Source organism: Pinus tabuliformis, chromosome 1_1 (genome assembly GCF_031772625.1).
Source record: "Pinus tabuliformis cultivar Carrire ecotype Pingquan chromosome 1_1, CPIR1, whole genome shotgun sequence".
Classification (NCBI taxonomy): domain Eukaryota; kingdom Viridiplantae; phylum Streptophyta; class Pinopsida; order Pinales; family Pinaceae; genus Pinus; species Pinus tabuliformis.
In genome coordinates, this window is record NC_142297.1 from 449,877,155 (window position 1) to 449,898,637 (window position 21,483).

General features: G+C 34.1%; 1 protein-coding gene and 1 pseudogene across 1 annotated transcript; both read right to left on the minus strand.

Moving 5' to 3' along the window:
• Positions 1–2,162: 2,162 nt before the first annotated feature.
• LOC149213672 (uncharacterized) lies at positions 2,163–2,868 on the minus strand. The gene has a single exon (XM_089389105.1). The coding sequence runs from the start codon at positions 2,866–2,868 to the stop codon at positions 2,416–2,418; it is 453 nt and encodes a 150-aa protein (XP_089245231.1). The 3' UTR covers positions 2,163–2,415.
• Positions 2,869–18,109: 15,241 nt separating this feature from the next.
• Positions 18,110–19,761, minus strand: LOC149213673 (transcription termination factor MTERF4, chloroplastic-like; annotated as a pseudogene).
• Between the last annotated feature and the right edge of the window lie 1,722 nt (positions 19,762–21,483).

The following is a 21,483-nucleotide window of genomic DNA, read 5'->3' on the forward strand; positions in this document are numbered from 1 at the left end:
CATGTTTGTCAGGGTTTGTTTTATCTTTGAATTGTTGGCCCTAATCATGGGAATGAGCTTAAATTATCTCCATATGATTTATTACATCTATCGTGTGGACCTTACTATTATTGGGCTCGAGGAGCCGACCCGTGGAGCCTTCTTCCTAAAGTGATGGATTAACCTTGGATTTTCTTTGTATATGGACTCAATTGAGCACAGGGTACTGGAACATAGTATTGCATGTCGAAGGTGGATTTCCTATTCAACCCTTAGTTTGTATAAAAGGTTCGAGCCTAAAAAAATTTTCCTCTTTCTTTTATCTCATGTTATTGTGTCAGGTTATCAAAACTTATGTAATCACCCTTCCTGCGAGCAGACAATCTTGTTCTAGACTGTGGCTCGACCTATTCAGTTAACTGTTTGTGACTCTATTATTTTTTTGATAATTCAAATAGCACATCCATCCCTTGGTGCTAGCTCGTCTGGAAATGAGGGCCAGGGTTGTAGTCGACAATTAGGGAACTATGGCAGTAGGGGTTCATCCTCAACCCTCCAACCGAGAAGAAGCGGTCGCAAGACTGATGCTCAAATCATCAGCAGGGTAGTCTAGGATTATAATACAAGCATCCCAACTCAGGTTAAACAAATGATGTCGACATGGGATGAAAAATTAAATCAACAGGTATAAGCAAAAGTTTAGATAGAAGACTGGTGTGTCCTAGTTCCTGACCCGGGACATACACGAGGCCACACTACTTTATGTAAACAAATTGTCAATCTCTAGTGGCTGATGAAAAGTATTATGCCCAGAGCTATCATGATCTCTTGCAGGTTCTAGAAAATTTGATCCAGGTTTTAAGGAAATTCAGAAAGAACTTGAACTTGTCCAATTCCAAATCCAGCAGCAGAATGTTCTTCTTGGCCGCATTGAGCAACACATTCTATGTCTTCCTCAGTCTCAACTATTAGGCTCCAGTGCTAAGGACCCAACTCGTGTGGAGTCCTCTGATGCGCAATAGTTAGTATGGGTATGGTAGCACCTAATTTTGTTTAATTTTCTTGATGTATATGTTGGCTAGTATTCTATATTATAGCTATTTAGATGATAGATGGTTTCCATAAATTCATTCATATAAGGCCTTGTTAGATAGAATTAAATTATTGATATTTTAGATGACATATAATGCGTTTCAATGGCCAATAGATCTAGTTTCCCAGTGGGCAAGTTGAGGCCACTGAATGTCTTTTTATGAATGGTATTTGCTTTTTTAAAGATGAATGAATGAAAAGATCTTGCCAAGCTTACAATTTTTATTTATTTATATAAATATATATAATATTATTAAGAACTAAAATTTCTTGACGTGCAAATATCTTTTCATATTTTCTACTCAAAATGAAATTTATATAATGAGAAATTTACATAATGAGAAATTTAATTAATGAGAAATTTACACAATGAGAAATTTAATTAATAAGAAATTTGATCTCTATCCATACTAGATAAATTTATAATTAAAATTGATTTAATATCTATCTATATATATAATTTGATTTCATAAATAAATTGATATAAATATTTACATTTAAATGGTTTTATGTGCGATTAAGGTATCTACTTGATTATAATAATGGATGTGAATGTTTACATCTAAAGTACCATAATACCCACTAAGGTATCAACTTAAAACTAGGTATTTGTGATGCATACACATAGAAGAACAAGTATTTGCTTGATGTGATACACTTCGATGGTAATTACCATTCGCAATAATTCTGCATAAGGAATCATGATTGTTGCTTTATTATCCACTAAGGTATCATCCTAAAACTAGGTATTTGCTGATGCATACTAAAAGAACACATATTTGCTGGATGTGATACAGCTTTATGGTAATTATGATTACCAATAATGAGGCAGAAGGAATCATGATTGGTGGTTTGAATGTGAATAAAAATCAAAATTCCCATGACTAAAATATATTAAACAAAGTTTAATTTAATTGTCCAAGTTGATATCAATAATTGATCTTATAATATAATAAAAGATATACCATTAAAATTTTGGGGAATACAATTGGGAATCGTTTGTATGAGACAAAACCACAAATAACTTTATGGCATAGAGTATCACTGCAACAATATGATAACATTTCAAAATGACATGATTAATCAAACATAGATTTGGACAAACTCTAATCATATATCCAATATTACAACTTTTTTTACAAGATTGAAAAGGCCCTTACAAATAAAAATATAAAAAGACTGACATATATATTATTGCAGCCACAAACTTTATTGAAACATAGCAGTATTTTGAAATATACAAAGACGAAACTATACGGATGATAATACTGTAAACTCTAAAATATAGTGATTGGCTTCAAGATACTATAAAAAAATAGGATGTAGGGCTTTCAAATTTCATTGTCAGAGGCCTCTGTTGAGCATGCTCTCCACCCTTTTCATCGATATCAATCTCTCCGCCACCAATTTCTGCTTCGTTTTCTCAATGTAATCCTCTGCCTCTTCGTCTACAGCTCCGTCCTCAAATTTCACAGAGCTCTTGACTCTCTCAGCAGCCGCTGGTTTAGACCCCTGACTAACTTTAGCTGCATCACTAACTTTGCCTGAATCTGCTGCTTGGTTTTCCCCAACTTTAGCGGCGGGCTGCATGGTGGTATGGGCTGCAGGACATTTCTTGCCAATATCCTCATGACTAACTTGAGAGCCCCACCCACCACACAGGCGTGAAAGAGATTTACATACGCCAGATCTCTTATGTCGTCGTTCTTCTCGATTGCTGTGTTGCTCAGAAGTCTCGGAGACTCTGCACACAGAAATATACAGGTTTTCTTCCACTGGCGATATGTCTCTGTACATTCATACGGCTATATATAGTGCAGAGATAGGTAGCTTAGATGATAAGCAGTTGAAATTAAATAATAATTAAATTGATTGTGCAGCCAGTTGTACATTTTCATATTCCCCTTCACGTGTGTTTGCGCTCTCTTCATTACGATCATTTTACATGCCATCATCCTAGTTTGAAGAATAAAAAAGCAAATAAAACTAGGGTGAGAGAAAATTAAGTTAAGTAAAGAATATTTGAGAAATTAACCAAAACAAAAACCAAAAGCTTGGGTGTTGAGCAAGGTATCCACATTTTCAGTGAAAAATGAGTCACATAGTTGGAAACACGTGCATGAAGTTCGAAAAACTAATTTAATTGAGAGAATCAAGTTCACTAGTGGTGTCTCTTCTTAGAGTCTTAGAGTTTTCCGAGAGTATAACTTGTATTAAATTCATGGTGGGTTTGTTTGGTTAACTCAAAACATAAATATTCAAAACAAAATGTTAGATATTTTAAATAAAATTTAATATCTTTCTTACTAACCATATTGATTTTTATATTTATCATAATATTTTAATGATAACTTTTTTTTATAAGTTATAAAGTTAAATGTTTATGATAACATTTTTATGATAATATTTTTTATAATTTATAAAGTTAAATGTTTATGATGCATCTTTTATACTTTGTTTTATAATTTCTTTTATTAAATTAATTTTTAAGCATTATTAAATTTCATCAACAATTATAAATATAAAATATATTTATATTATTTTTTTTAACATTAAATTAAATTAAGTTTAATAATAATAATAATTTTTTTTTTATTATTATTATTATTATTAGGTTTGATGGTACATTAATGAAAATATGACCTATTATGTAGTGAAATGTAAAAATATAAGTTTAGTGTTTTAAATATTCATTTTAAAATGAATTTAGATAAACTTGTATATATTTTGTGAAAATTAATATATAATAAAGAAATATATTGTTTTTAATGATATTTTTTTTTTAAATATTAATGTTATTTAATAAATAAATTTATATTGAAGTAGGTGTTTATCATTTTAAATCTAAATTTGAAAAAGTAATATTTTGAATCACTTTGTATATACTGTTATGTTCCTTATAAATAATTTTTTCTGTTTAATTAAAACTAAAAAAAAAATATCTTTTTGAAAATGTAAGATCTATTATGTGAATACATATTTTCATTTTTATTTATGGTGTAGATTTTATGTTATTGATTTTCTTCAAACACTATAATATTACTTTTAAAAGGGAAAAAAAAGATAAAAACTACAAAAATCAAATATATTTGGATAAAAAAGTCAACAAAAAATTCGATTGGCATCAAATTCACCACCCAACATGAAACAAATAATAGATTTCATCTCATCAAATTGAATTTGCAAAAACAACATAATATTCTAATATATTTTTACGTTAAAAAAATATTAAAATTTATATATAATTTTCATTTATTGTTAATTTTTTTAATTATATATATAGATAATGCATGAAGTGAATAATTTTCTTCTACTTTTCCATCTTATTTATTACCCGAGAATAACATAATATTCCACATGAAAAAAACTAAACTAATAATTTTAATATTTGCCGATGCTTTCTCATCACTGAAGATATCTACCTCATCGATTCACATTCGAGTTTTATTTGTATTTGCTTTCTTACCAATTAAGATCTCTATCTCATCGTTTCACATTCAAAATTTTATTTGTATTTCATGTCTTGCTGTATTTTATTTTTTTACATGGATCTATTGTAGAATCATGGCTGCTTGCTTTATGTCATCATCCTATTTACTCGGGACTCATGTATATTTAAATGATTAATTGTCTAGGTGAATATGTAGGCCATTGACCCTAGCCTCGTAATGATTTGAAATGGTTCACAGAATCTGGGTTCTAGCTTTGCAAAAGACATAATTCCGAGTGAACCCTTCTTTGGTCTAATGCAAAGATAAACATGTTCTCCCGCACAAAACACCTCGTTCATTCTCTATTGATCTACATAGATCTTATGTTTATCCTGAGCTATTTTCAATTGCTTCCCGATAGAAATTATTTCTTGTCCCTTTTCTTTTAGCATATTTGGGTTGATATACACTCTACTCACTGGATCATCCTAAGTGATAGGTGTATTGCACTTTTTTCCATAAGGAGCATCAAATGGAATCATTATTAATGACTTATGGTACCCATTGTAGTAGTAAAACTCTAGAAGAGGTATAAAGTGTTCCCACTTCTTTTGTTGATGCATGAGATATGTTGTCAGCATGTCTTCCAACACTTTATTCTTGTATTATGACCATATGTTTGAGGATGTGAGTCTATGTTGAAGGCCAACTCTATCATGAAGCCACCTAATAGAGTCTTCCAAAACATAGAGGTGAACTAAGCATCCCTTTTCAAGATGATATTCTTGGGTACATGCAACCTCACTCTTTAAAAATCAGAGAAATATCACTTTCCTTATCAGTGGAATTAATGACTATCAATTGATATGCCTTCCTCAACTTATATCACACCACCATTATGTCATCACACTTTGAAGATGTTATTTCTAGTCCAATAATGAATTCTATTGATATAACTTCCCACTTACACTCAAGAAGGGGGATTGGTTGAAGCAATCCCATGGGATTTATACACTCTACCTTCGCTTGATGGCATTCCAGACACTTGGAAATCTATTTTGCACATCATTCATCATAACTAGTGAATTAGTACGTCCCTTTCATGGAGGTCATCATTTTTTGGTAACCAGGGTAACCAGTATATGGTATTTTACGAAATTCATCCAAGATTAGCTACTTCAAGTCGCCCATACATGGTATATACCCTTTTCATTTAAATTTCAACAAATCATCATATATAAGTCAATAATTCCTACTCAATATTCCATTTGGGCCCTACTAAATACTCTCAAGGATGTTAACTTGATAAGAAACTATAACTTCCACCTCAACTATTTATAGCCTATTGAGTAAGTGCATCTTGATGTACAACCTCCTGAATACTCTCATGGATGTTAACTTGATAAGAAATTATAACTTCAACCTCAACTATCTATAGCCTATTGAGTAAGTGCATCTACTACTTCAGTCTCATTGCCTTTGATGTACTTGATTTAAATATCAGACTCACTAATTATGGCTAACTAACTTGCCTATCTCATATTCAACATGAGATAATCAAATAAGTACATTAGCCCTCCATGATCGAACATGAATGCAAATTTCCTTTCAAGGAGATAACACCTCCACATCCTTAGTGCATGGACTATTGTTGCCAACTCCAAATCATAAGTGACATAATTCCTCTCATGTTCATTCAACTTTCTAGATACATACTAGACCACCAGTTCTTCTTAGATTAGGACTCCATCAAGCCCCTCCATGTAGGCATTTATGCACAACAAAATTTACTTCTTTTCTTTACAACACTTTAATTGGATGCATAATAATAACTAGCCAATCCTATGAAGGATCTTACTTTTGTCGTATTTTGAGGAGTAGGCCACTCCATAATGGATTTAATTTTCTCTAGATCTACCACTACTCCCTCTTTGGAAACAATGTGCCGAAAATACAGAATTTGGGACTGGAAAAATTCACACTTATTGAGTTTAGCGTAGAGCTTATGCTCTCTTAATAATTTTAGTACTACTAATAAATTTTTTTCATGCTCCTCTAGTCTTGGAATAAACCAAGACGTGTTTGAAAAAGACCAATACAAACATAAAAGAAATCATTAGACATATAAATGTTTCTACTATGTTTGTGAGCCCAAATGGCACAAGTACAAATTTATAGTGCCTATACCGAGTTCTAAATTTTATTTTATGAATTCCTTCATCTTTGATGTGTACCTAATGTACCCAGACTTCAAATCGATCTTTGATAAGAATGAAACGCCCCTCAGCCGATCAAAAAAATCATCAATCCTTCGCTGAGTAGATATGTTCTTAATTATAAACTTATTCATTTGTCAATAATCATTACACAGCCTGAGGGTGCCTTTATTCTTCTTCCTCAATAAAATAGGTACTCCCTAGAGTTACAAGTTGCGTTATATATATCCTTTTTCCAGCATTTGTTCCATTGCATTCGATATATACATATTTACTTTGTTTACTTATTTGTTTCCCATGTGGTTAGCGGTTCATAATGATTGATGATTATTATGTCCAGAGAACATTTTTATCATACAGATCTAGCTAAAAATATAACTTCTTGTTGGCTCAACCAGGATGCCTGACTCAGAGAGCGTCGAGAGAGTTAAACCTTTGACCTCTCAATATAAGAGGTTATTTTAATGATGGGGACTCAATGAACTGAGTTAACCCTCAAGGCTAATTCATAATGATTCAAATTTAAAAAAAATATTAACAAGCATGTAAAAAACTTAATAAATTTGATTAATAAATTTATAATTAAAATTTAATATATATTTAAATATAGAAATGTGAAATAAATAAATAAACATGTCTGAGTTATAAATTATAAAACACGTATTCTTCACTTAATAAGTCAGAAAATTATTGTGATCTAGGAAAGCTACTCTCTTATTTTCGATCATAGAAAAGAAGTATGAACTGATCTCAACTAATCTATTAGTTTCTTAAAGTTCGATAGAGAATAGTTTTCGTAATGGAAATTAATCATGATTTAACCTTATAGATGAATAAAACGATTCATCATAACAATTAAATTTCATAATTTTGTATTTAAAGTTAATTAAAAGGTATATAAAATTTTAATATTTAAATAAACACCATATATATATGTGTGTGTGTGTGAGAGAGAGAGAGAGAGAGAGATCAAGATTTTAATACAATTAAAAATAAGAATATTTTAAAATTTTCATATTTATATAAATATTCCCTGATCGGGGTGCGAGACAACTCATTTTCCATCTTAGGACTCTCACCATGTGTGAAATGATAGTTGAAAGGGTCAGAGGGTAAATCAGCCCTCTCCCTCACATGCATGATTAGGTGAGTGGGGTGGCACACATGGGATGTGTTAATGGTGATGAGACGATCCCCAAGGTTCTTAATCTCCAGGTGGGTAGGGCTCAACATCCCATGGATGAATTTGCCTTGTGTTGGGGTTTGGCTCTTTGAGGTAAGCATAGGATCTTGGCAATCACTCTCTTGTCTGTAAGGAAGCTTTGGTGGTTCTTCTCCCGGGACACGACTAGTCCTCTCTAGTTCATGGCTTTTGTAGTCAGGTATGTTCTTCTCCTTCCCCCCCCCCTCAATCACATCCTACTCAATCTTCTAATGTCTCTCGAAATCGTAATAACAATCTCAGCAATCCAATTATCATGAGAAATGGTACTCATTTTCTGGAAAATGGGAAAGATTTTATGGTTTTGTCATATGTAATGTTTGTTGTTTCTATGCTAGTCTCTATTTCCTTTGGCATTCTACTATCTCGAATGGGCATCTATGGTATTTTTCTGGTTTGTAGTCTTTTGTTGGAGGAATATATGTTCGTCGGTGTTGGTTTTATCTTTGAATTGTTGGCCCTAAGCATGGGAATGAGCTTAAATTATCTCCATCTGATTTATTACGTCTATGGTGTGGACCTCACTGTTATTGGGCTCGAGGAGCCGACATATGGAGCCTTCTTCCTAAAGCGACAGCCTAACCTTGGATTCTCTCTGTCTATTGACTCAATTGAGCATAAGGTACTGGAACACAATATTGCATGTCAAAGGTGGTTGTCCTATTCAACCCTTAGTTTGTATGAAAGGCTCGAGCCTAACAAAGTTTACCTCTTGCTTTTATCTCATGTTATCGTGTCGGGTTATCAAAACTTATGAAATCATCCTTCTCGCGAGCGGACAATCTTGTTCTAGACTGTGGCTCGTCCTATTTGGTTGACAGTTTATGGCTCTATTATTTTGTTGATAATTCAAATGATGTGTCCATCACTTGGTGCTAGCTCATCTAGAAATGTGGGCCAGGGTTGTAATAGACAATTGGGGAACTATGGAAGTAGGGTTGCATCGTCAACCCTGCAAACAAGAAGAAGCGGCCATAAGACTAATGCTCAAATCATTAACAAGGTTGCCTAGGATTATAATACAGCTCAGGTTAAAAAAATGATGTTGACATGGGAAGCATAATTAAATCAACGGGCATAAGTTGAAGTTTAGATAGAATATTGGCGTGCCTTAGTTCCTCACCCATGATATACATGAGGCCACACTACTCAATATAAACAAATTGTCCATCTTTATTGGCTGATGAAAAGTATTATGGCTAGAGCTATCATGACTTCTCTTGCAGGCTCTGACAAATCTGATCCAAGTTTTCAGGAAATTCATAAAGAACTTCAACTTATCCAATTCCAAATTTAGCAACAAAATGTTCTTCTTTGTAAAAGCCCTATCCTAGGGTCTTCTAACAAATCTATTTCTGGTGAATTTAAATGCAATAAAAGACAATAGTTTACTTTCTTACAAGACTTTTAAACAAATAAAATTTTACCATTACGTTCTAATCCTTATAACTTATGTAGAACATTTCATTTTAATAAATTTACTTGAGTAATCTATAGAAGAATACCTATACCAGTGGCTGATGGAGATGCCTTTGAGCTGTTGTTCCTACTAAACACTCCTCTTGACTGACCCAACTGGATTTACCTCCCAGCCGACTAGGAAATAATTCCTAGCCCAGGAAACCTCAACAGGTTCCCTAGCCCTCTGAGCCCAAGTCCAACCAGATGTAGTGTGTGTATCCAAGATGAATAATCCAGACCAAGATGAACAATATTTCCCTCCTCTCAACAACCCAAGAAACCTCCATAGGTTCTTAAGGTCGCCAAAAATCACAACAAATCCTAAAATCACAATCAACCCCAAAATCATAAGTAAGACTCCACCAATTTTCTCCCTTCCCCCTTCCCTTTTTATACCCTCCATCTCTTCTCCATCTCAACCACCTCTCATTAATGTCATTAACTTTTCATCCATCCTTATGGTTGACTTCTCTTCTCCCAAGTAAAGCTAGGAGAACATTTGGAAATGTGACATGAATATAAAATTGGGAAATTAATGGGAGAGGACCATGTCTTCTCCCAAGTAAATCTGAAAGTAAATTTTGGAATGTGAGATGAATATATATATATATATATATATATATATATATATATATATATTGATAATTGAATGGAGAGGACTATATCTCCTCCCAAGTAAATGTGAGGGTACTTTGGGGAATGTGAGATGAAATTAAATGGAGAGGACCATGTCTTCTCCCTAGTAAATGTGAGGGCACGTTGGGGAATGTGAGATGAATATATATATTGACAATGAGTTGGAGAGGACCATGTCTTCTCCCAAGTAAATGTGAGGGTACATTGGGGAATGTGAGATGAATACATATATTATTTGAAATAATGGAAGGAGACCCTATCCTACCTAATATTCAATTTGAAAAGGTAAGTTATGAATTTGAATAATATAAATCATGAATTTTATATTGGACCAATATTTCTCAATATTTTCAAATAATGTAAACATTAATAAAATTTGCAAGATAATATTTAACTGGAGCATTATATACACCCCTCCTTCAGAGAAATTCATCCCAAAGTTAGAATGAAAAGATACAAGGACTTCGAAAGCATAACAAACTAGAGAGTTATAGCAGTAAAATTTGATAAGTTAGACAATGACATTACTTCCCATCAAGAGTCTTCAACTGATTTATATCCTCCTATCCATCCCGACCTACTTTCGTTCCCACCCTATTCGTCCTCTGCTGCTTTATCAGTGGCAATGGCCATACTAACCACTGATAAAATCGATATGGTGGAAGTGTCAAATACATCAACCTAACTTTCCCAGCAGGAAACTGGCAATCGTCATCACACATTTATGGGAGTGTGTCCACCCCTGCCCTCCCACGATTCCAGGTTTCAAAGGATACACGGTGGGAAATACCTCCACCCCTCTTTCACAACTATGGTCAATTCCCTAACACGGACCACACTACAGAGCTAGTTGGGCTTGTCATCGAATAATCCAATCAAGTAATCTTGCCACCTAGCATTTTCATTTTACTCATGTCATAAGAGTGCATATCAAGTAGATACCAAATGTAATAGAACAATGTGCATTATACCTTCCCCACGAGATGTCTCGACCTTCCCTCAATGGAAGAGTAGCTCTGGGCTATCATATAGTTCTTTCCCCCTGCGGGTTAGCTCATTCACGCCTTTATATAACAAAACGACATATAACCATCACATTATTAAGTCTAGTATCCACGTGTCAATTTTGTAGTTCATATTAGAAACAAATCATAATTTCATTATGTTACTTATTGGATAAATCATATCCACTTAAGCCATACATGAAGCAACTATAACTCTGATAAGTCATGCACTAGATAAATCATCACCAAGTACGTCATACATTAGGTCATACATCAAAAAATTTCATCATCAAAATCAAACCTAAGTAGTTTCTTGTGTCCAACCAAATGCATCAATATTACATAATGTTCATAAATAATAACATGGAACTACAAATTAAAACCTTAACATAGGCAGCTATCTACATCAAAATGGGCATCATAAATGCTCATGTGACATCCTTGTGTAACTCCTTGAATCAATTAGAGTTGAAACAGATTTAACTATCTGTCATGGAAAATAGCATTTGAACCTAGATATGCTATAAGGTGGAAGCAAAACCAAAATAATGGCAAGCAACCGATTAGTGCACTATCAATTCCACTAGAAGGTGCTAGTATAAGTTTCATGCATATAGTTTCTTTAAAGCCTTAGTGAATTTGATGGTTTTTCATCTTCCAAACCAATTAGTTAATCATGAAAGTAAAAGACTCAAAACTTCAGAATTGTTTCGAGCATTATTTTCATATTTTATTTTTTTGTAAATTGAGAGAAATGTCCCCTAAATGTCAAAGGTTAAAATTTATTATATATTTAGTCATTGTTTACTAGTACTAAAACAATTTCATGATATATAATGCAGCTCACAATATGACCAGAGAAATGATAAATAATTAAACGAATGGAATGATATGATTTCAATGACTCGGCATACTAAAAAAATAGATAATTTCAATGAAACAGATATTTTTTTAGATACCAAAGCATTAGTGACAAAATATGTGGATTTTTCTTATATATATATATATACCGTGTAAGGGTGAATATATTAAAATGACACTAATTGCAATACATATTAGCAACAAAATATATAATCAATGAGGCTCCAAATGGACTCTAGAGTCAAAAAAATCATTACACAGGCTACTCGCTTGGTATATGGTACATAATATAAATTATTGATCAACACGATACAAATAAGATTCCATTATTTTTTTATAGTGTCATAAACATCGTTATGCCAATTAAGTTGTGCCTCAAGCTCAATAGTTTGCAAATCACAAAGTAGATAACCAATTTCCAAAAAGAAGAATCCAATTCGTTTTTTTTTTTGTGGGCCTGATTGAGAATGATTATATTATATATGATAATTTATAATGATTTTATAATGAGGATGGATGGCATGGTGTCACTTCTGGTTTCGTTTAGTATACCATATTCCATGACCACAGAATGGGAAAATAAGTGTTAAGAATCTAATAGCTGTGATGGAAAAATAGGATGAAAAAGAAATGAAATCAAAACACACTCATGAACATAAGAAACAAGCAACATATCGAGTTATGGATTCTGGTTGTCCATATTTTGTCCAGCAAAAAAGGTTGTAATGGTTTTTTTTTTTTTTTGTGAGAATAAACTGTTTTTTAAGCTATGGAAAGATGAAACCCATCTTTGCTTTATTGTGGCAAAGGTGTGAAACATTGCAAGCCCAATGCCCACACAATGTTATGAACCCGAGCAATTCCACCAAACAAATCAGCTATAAATGTGTTGTGGTAAGGAATTCCTAACCGGAAATTATGAAGAAAACTGAAATTGATTTTATTTTTTTTGCTAAAAGCATAAATCTGACGTTCTAGAACCCATCTCTTTCACCTATTGAATAGATTCTTCCCCAAATTTCTCTAAACCTTCTTATTAGCATGTTTAAAAGATTCTTGTCCCTCTAAAATTAGGCAAGATAACCATAGGATGAGAGAAGAACAATTCTAACAATAGTCCTCGAAGAGATAATGTAAAATATCATTTTGGAGAAGATAAGAATGCTGATTTTGAAAAGGATAAGAACCCTAACAAATGCAGAATATTTCCGATCATGCTTCCCAATTCAAGAAAGAAAGAGATGTTTTTCCCAGTTTGACCTAATGTTGTGCCTTTTGTTGCTATCACAACAAATCTTCTATTCTTCGACATCCTCTACAATTCATGGATCTCCAGTGTATTTTTCCAGAGTGATAGTTGAATTTGATACTAAATATGAAATTGCAGCTTCTCGAAAACATAATTTAAGAGAATTTACTAAACATAACAAGCCAACAGTGTAAGAGAAACATATATAATACACAATTGATTTTATAATTTGAATAATAATCCACACACCAAGGTCAAATTAATTCACAAAAGAGTACGGATTAATGTTCATACTAGTTACGATCCATACAAAAATCTTTGTGATTGTCACTGTCAAAAACGCAACTCCAACAAAACTTTTCCTACATAAAAGGAATCTCAATCATAAGAAACCCATGGACAAATAAATGTAATCATTGTTAACACCAAACCACTTAATAAAGACAATTTATAAATGTAATTTTCCCACAGGTTTGGCATTCCTTGTAAATGTAACCCTGATCTATTTTCTAGTGCAGCTTAACAATCTATGATAGAAAACATTCTAAATACCAATATAAAGGTTTCTCTAATGGATAAAAGGTTTTATGAGGTGTAAACTATAAAATTTTATCTAGAATTTGAATAGGTATTTGAACACCAGGCCGTTTAGGCACATCAATATTTAATATTGAGAGTATCTGTGTGCATGGACAGACTAGTTCAGGTATTCAAGCACATTGGCATATAAAGTGAGACCATATACAGGAATTTATGCATGGTTATCATTAAGTAAAAATGTACATAAGTTGCATTGGTTCAGGTATTCAAGCACCTTTGGTTTCAAAAGCATCCACATACACATGTTTATGAAAGTTTTTCATGAAGGACAAATGTGATACCATTCATTGGTCACCATCAAGTCACATCAAAATAGCATAGCAAGATATATTATATTAGGAGACTCAATGTTGTTCTACGTAGAGAAGGGGCTTGATACAGACCGTTGCTTAGAAGGCCATTACCAACTTGCTGGGACTCAAAAAGTGATGAAAGGGAAAAATTGCTTCAAAGGTAACATATTTGTGCAGAACAAAATCTAATTTTTTTTGTAAGCATTTACTAAAGCAAAGTTGTTTACTAAAATCAAAGGCCAGAATCCTGGAGGAATATTTTAACACAATGATTACTCTAAAAGTAATCCAAGCATAAAATGCACCATGGAATAAAGATTCCAAAATCCCCACTTCTAGCGAATTGATTGCAAGTCACTGGGGCCTATACCACAAGCACATCTGAAACAACTCAAACACCAAAGGGCTGGCTATGTTAGCTAACCCCGCACACCAACTTACTTAATAGCCAATTGATAATCTAGGAGTGTGTACAGTTTTATAATCTTGTACTCAGTTTATCAACAGAAACTCAAGCAGCTAATTAATAATTGGTACTACACACAAAAAACAAATAGTTGAAACTCAGAAAAGCAACCATTATAGACTCTATCTAAACAATAAATGCCCGAATTCATTGCACTCAAACACCAAATACTTCAAACTCCAAATGGAAAACAAATAGCTGACCCTGATATCACATAGCATTTCCTAGACACATCAAACAGCTCACATCCCAAAAGCCTATCCACTCATGTTAGCCCGAAATGTTCACATGCATTTAGCACACATACCAAATATTAAATAACTCCAACCCCAAGAGTCTACCTACTTCAGCAAAAACCAAAATGGTAAAATGCCCAAACTCTCAAGGCCACACACCGCAAATAGATAAAACCAAGAAAATACTAGAAACATGGTCATTACACACTTGATTTTATATTTTGAATAATATTACATATCCAATTCAAAATATAAAACCAACAACAAATTAGAAACATCTATAATACACATTTTATCTTAAATTTTGAATAATCTTGTATATCCACACAAATCAATTGAGTCAAATTAATCTGCAAAAGAAATTGGATTAATATACAAAGAAGTTACTTAACATATAAAATGTTTGTGTACACTTACAAAATGTAGTTACAACAGTTGTCAAAATCTCAACTACAGTAAAACCAAGGCCTAATAAAATCATTTGTTATTAATTCCAACCCAATTTTGGAACAGATGCAGGTTTGGTGTTCGTTGTAACATAACTAACCCCTTTGAATGGTAGCTTGACATATTTAAAACCATGGACATCTAAAATACGTATGGCACTAACCAGTCAAACTATAAACCAAAATAATTCTCCAAATGGCACACATTTTTTTTAGAAGAAACATCTATTGCCACTTTACTTTGGATGACAAACTACTTGCCACTTCACTTGAATGAAAAACTACCCAAAGTGTTCCTCGGATGTATAAAACGATTTTATGGATCGCACTATAATATTTAATCTAACACGTGAACAAGGGTATTCAAGTACTATGTTGATATCAGCAAGAAACTCGAGCATGCCTATAAGTCCCTTCAGTTTGATTCCCTCTCAATATTTGCAGTCGATCCTAAACTATACTCTAAGCAGTTTCAATATTTTATTTGCAGAACCTTTCCTGAGGAATCATCAAAGTTGGGATTATTATCGATCTTGGACCATGGGATCATTAAAATGTTTGCAAATGCAAAAAAATTTACATCATTTTTTTTGAACAAATGAAGCAAGAAATACATGATGGAATATGACCCTCAATCCTTGGGCAGGTCTCTAAGGTGAAGGATTAGTTGGATTCCCTATTGAAAAGCTAAACGAAGGTGCCAATGTTTACAAGTCAAGTACTTGGATGTGCCCACTGAAGCTTATGTACCTTAATGTTTTCCTAGCACTTCCACCTTTATAGACCACCAAGGATCACAGTAGCTTCCACATCTGCATGAGACAAACAAAGACTCTTGCCATTTGATTTAAATGTATTACCAAATATTCGATTTATTGGAAATTGTCTGGCAACTTCTTTGCTTTAACTATGGCACAAGCACAATGAAAAGTGTTTAGGTGTAGGTATGTTGCAAATTGTAGTCACCTTTATAACTTGTCCTCTTCTTCTTCATGGACTATGTTATTACTTGTAGAAAAGTTTAAGTAATTCTAAAAACTTTTGGTACCAAATTTTTCTCAAGATCAGTCCTCACCCCCATAGCACAATGAAAAACAATTTCTGAGCCTCCATCTCAGAGCTTAAAAGGGCTTAAGCCCCCAAATCCTCCTGCAGATAGGTTGAATCATGTTTAGCCTATCCATATCAATTCCCCAATGTCTGTATGGGGCCCTGCCCCGAATTATCCTGACTGAATCTCTCCTATGGCTGGCATGGTAATTTTTTAGCCTTTTAATGCTTGGGCTTCTGCCCTTTGATATCATTTTTTTTATGAACAATTTTCTCTTGAATATAGATTGTGGGTGTTGTGGCCTACGCCAGTGCACACTTGGATTGTTGTCACTTTATGCTTGTAGGGACTGCTTGGGCGACCTATTTTTTGTATGAAAGCCCTCTAAATTAATAGTTAAATGAAGCTTTAATTCAAAATTTGAATTTATCTAAAGATCATCATAACCATATTCCTAACAATACCTGGAGAGAGTAAAATTAGAGGAAGAAAATCACCTTCCTTCTGTGCATTTGACCTCCTACTCTTCTGGAATAGAAGCAACTAACCACTGGGAGGTTCAAACATGACATGATTCTACATTTAGAACATCAGGCTATTCATCTACTAGCTCTAGTACATACCAAGTACCATTATGCATAGGATATTACCATGGTGTTAAGGAACTAGTAATTTATCTCGCAATCATGTGAGAAACTAGTTGACAAGAAGGGGATATAGGATTTAGTTACAAAATTAACTAACAAGTTATAGAACATGTTGGGAGTAGATGCAGTGCATAATGATGACAAATTACAGCAGAATCATTCTAAAAACAATTGTTAGTATTTCCTAATAAAATGTACAGCGAAGAAACACCCTATTCATCATTGTTTTTTTTACCATCAAAAATGTAGAATTAAAAGATCACAAATTAGAAGAATCTTATTACTGTTGTATATTAGTTGTTTCAACAATAGATTCTTGATGACACTATTTGATTAAAGAGATCTCTCCCTAATGTATCACAACCAGTTGCCACAAGTTCTCTTATAATGCATCACATTCTACATATGTAAGTGTGGAGTAAAACAACACCGCATCTCCATGGAGTCCCATAGTTTGTCTATACATATCAAACAGGTCACAGCGCCATATGCACACTTTTCTCAACAATGAGAAATGAGGTTTTCTTGTCACCTATAATGTTAATGGATTCCATTTAGCGTTGATCCTTTCATGGGAGAAATAAAACATATATTTACTTGAAAAAGAGTTTCACAATAACACAATTAGAGTTACAGCCCTCTAAAGTCATGACTACAAGGAAACTCCAGCCCTAAAAAAAAACTAGAAATACTAGCATATGAAGCACTATCTCTAGACATCGATGCCAAAACTGATGTTCTATCATGTCTATTTGCCATAATTTTGAGGTCCTGTAACGGAGAAATGTCGCATGATTCAGTGACAGATAATTTTCCTTTAGATGCTAGGCCCACCCATTTACAACGTTACTGACCTTGTACCTCTACATCCATATCTTCACGGCTCGGAATCAACATTTGAACAGATCGGCTTACTCTAAAAAAAATAGATTGAACTTTTAAAAGGCAATTTTTCTTAATTGGTTATGCCATTATTTTAATTTTCAATCCCTCTTTTTATGAAGCACAAGAATACAAACCCACTAGACACACCTCTCACAGAATTATAGTCTAAAATCTAACAAGATTCTCAAAACTAAAGGGAAAAAAGACAATAATTTTATACAGAAGATCGTTAGAGCATTTTGAAGCAAAGTTTAGACATATTCGTGATTTTAAGGACAACAAAAAACTCTATTACAGAATGTATGAATTACAGCAGAATGGAGATCATTCATTACTAAAAAGAAACTGTGTGTCTGTAGAAAATTTCATCCTCACTCTCCTCATCTTCCTCTTCTGAATCAACAACATCTCTTGGTGATTCCAATGCTCCACCCATAGAGAATAATGGACCCACGTCCTCATTCTCAATATAGTTACCTTCCAGTCTTTCTTCAAACCTTTGGTCACTGTAATTAAGCAGCCATGCTAGGCTACATCTAATACCCTTTCTTGACATTATCTGAAACCGTGATTTGATTCTGAATTCTAGGCGGTATGTAAAGTAAGATGGAAATTCTACAAGTTCCTCTAATGTCGTGTTCGTCTCAGCCTTAGAAAAATAAAAACTACGTTTCAAGAGTTCCACATTTACAACAGGTAGCTGGGGACAAGAAACTACCATCTTTGCTATGTCCTCATCTGAGAAACCACGTCCTCTGAAAAACTCCACTCGTTTTTTAATTGGAACATGAGGAAGGCATACAACTTGTGGCATCTTCTTTAAAATTCTACCAAAGTCTTCAAACTAAGCCCCAGGATCTGTGCATACAATGCTATACCAGAAGCAAGAGCTTTGCGCCGTACAACGAAACTATGAAAACTTTCCACATTGCGCTTCACTATCTCGTCCAGCTCATATCTAAGAATATATGGTCTCTTCTCGATCATTATAGCTAGAACTTGTTTGGGAAGTCCTAGATTCTCAAGGTAAGAAACAATAGGTTTAGTCACTTTACCAACCCGCATACCCAAAATCTGAGGACACTGTGTACCATCGGTCTAATGTCTCTTGGGTTCACTCCAATACTGACCAAATAAGCGACAGATGTACTCATTTTCCCTTCGAGTTTAAATTCCAGAATCTCGGGATACTTCTGTAATACTATTGGAATGTCGATTCTCTCAATGTCAAGACCTCGCAGAATTTTAATAACTGGCACAAGGTCTACAATAACACTAGCATACAACACTTGGAGATGTTTTCTAAGAAAAATTGGAAGCTCCTACTTTTGAAAACCCAATTTATTCAAATAATCAAGGATGGGAACCATATTTTTCCTCACACTAGAACCCAGCATGAGTGGAGCCTGATTTATGTCATCGATGGTGAGACCTAATCTTTGTAGGAAGTCCATCCTTTCTTCCCTAACATTCACTGTCGAAGGAAGTTCTAAGTGTTCTAGCTCGTCAAGGACTATCCCACTACCTCTCAAGTAATCACAAATGATCACTCGAGAAACAAGCTTCTGCTTTCTCCCTGCACAACACCCCAAGTCACATTTGGCATCTGGCACTCAAGAATGTTGTTCAGCTCACCAGAAGTTGCCCTACTAGGTACTCTGAAAGCAACATTCCCTCCATCTAGCATTTTCATTTTCAATGTCAAAAACAAACTTTTCCTTGAAAGAAAACAATTTCTTTCAAATGGATGTCGTCCTATATTGCATTTTATTTCACACGAGTTTCCATTGCTTCATTCAATGGAATCTTGGGGAGCGGATGTTGCTCCCACACTCGTTTGTTCCCACACATATGCTTTTCCTGGCGTGGCCCTGGAGGTCGAAATGTGATTTTCTCTATTAGGGTTTAAGTGTGCAATCCCTACAAGTAGAATTGAAAAAAAGCAAGAACGGGAACGATTTGTTGAAAATCCCCACATTGCATCATTCTAAACACTAGAATTATATGAAGATGTCTATAGCAAAAGTCCCAATGCCACTTCATTCATGCCATGGAGGACCGAACCACGACACTGATACTGGCGAGCGTGTGGTTGTTAACCACAACAAATTAACAACCAGAAGGTCAGAGGTTCAAGCCCTTCTACTATCAGAATTTGGGGTTTGGTCGGAGGTTAAAGCCCTTCTATCAGCATTTGGTGTTTAGTGGGCTTTGGGTCTAGATTTTGAACCAAAGCTCTAATACCATGTGTAAGAGGCCTTTCCTAGGGTCTTCTAACAGATCTATTTCTGATGAATTTAAATGCAATAAAAGACAATAGTTTACTTTCTTACAAGACTTTTAAACAAATAAAATTTTACAATTACGTTCTAGTCCTTATAACTTATGGAGAACATTTCATTTTAATAAATTTACCTGAGTAATCTAGAGAAGAATACTTGTACCGGTGGTTGGTGGAGATGTCTTTGAGTTGCTGCTCCTGCTGAATGCTCCTCTTGACTGACCCAATTGGATTTACCTCCCAGCCAACTAGGAAATAACTCCTAGCCCAGGAAGCCTCCACAGGTTCCCTAGCCCTCCAAGCCCAAGTCCAACCAGATGTAGTGTGTGTATCCAAGATGAATAATCCAGACCAAGATAAACAATATTTCCCTCATCTCAACAACCCAAGAAACCTCCAAAGGTTCTTAAGGTCTCCAAAAATCACAAGAAATCCTAAAATCACAATCAACCCTAAAATCATAAGCAAGACTCCACCTCCCATTTTCTCCCTTCCCCCTTCCCTTTTTATACCCTCCCTCTCTTCTCCATCTCAACCACCTCTCATTAATGTCATTAACTTCTCATCCATCCTTACAGTTGACTTCTCTTCTCCCAAGTAAAGCTGGGAGTACATTTGGAAATGTGACATGAATATAAAATTGGGAAATTAATGGGAGAGGACCATGTCTTCTCCCAAGTAAATCTGAAAGTACATTTGGGAATGTGAGATGAATATATATATATATATATATATATATATAATTGAATGGAGAGGACTATGTATTTTCCCAAGTAAATGTGAGGGTACATTGGGGAATGTGAGATGAATATATATATGATAATGAGTTGAAGAGGACCATGTATTCTCCCAAGTAAATGTGAGGGTACATTAGGGAATGTGAGATGAATACATATATAATTTGAAATAATGGAAGGAGACCTTATCCTACCTAATATTCAATTTGAGAAGGTAAGTTGTGAATTTGAATAATAGAAATCATGAATTTTATATTAGACAAATATTTCTCAATATTTTTAGATAATGTAAACACTAATAAAATTTGCAGGATAAGATTTAAGTGGGGCATTAAATTCTTGGCCGCATTGAGCAACACATTCTCTGTCTTCCTCACTCTCAACTATTAGGCTCGAGTGCTAAGGAGCCGCATTGAGCAACACATTCTTTGTCTTCCTCACTCTCAACTATTAGGCTCGAGTGCTAAGGACCTAACTCGTGCAAGTCCTCTGATGCGTAGTAGTTAGTATGGTTATGATAGCACCTAGTTTTGTTGAATTGTGTTGATGTATATTGGCTAGTAGTCTATATTATAGCTATTTAGGTGATAGATGGTTTCCATACATTCATTCATATAAGGCCTTGTTTGATAGACTTAAACTAGCATTTTCAGCTCATGTTGCAAAGGAAACGCCGTAAGGCATAGAGTG

What these genes read in the sequence shown, in the direction of transcription:
- LOC149213672 (XM_089389105.1), bottom strand. Translation starts at nt 2,868, where the DNA reads ATGTACAGAGACATATCGCCAGTGGAAGAAAACCTGTATATTTCTGTG.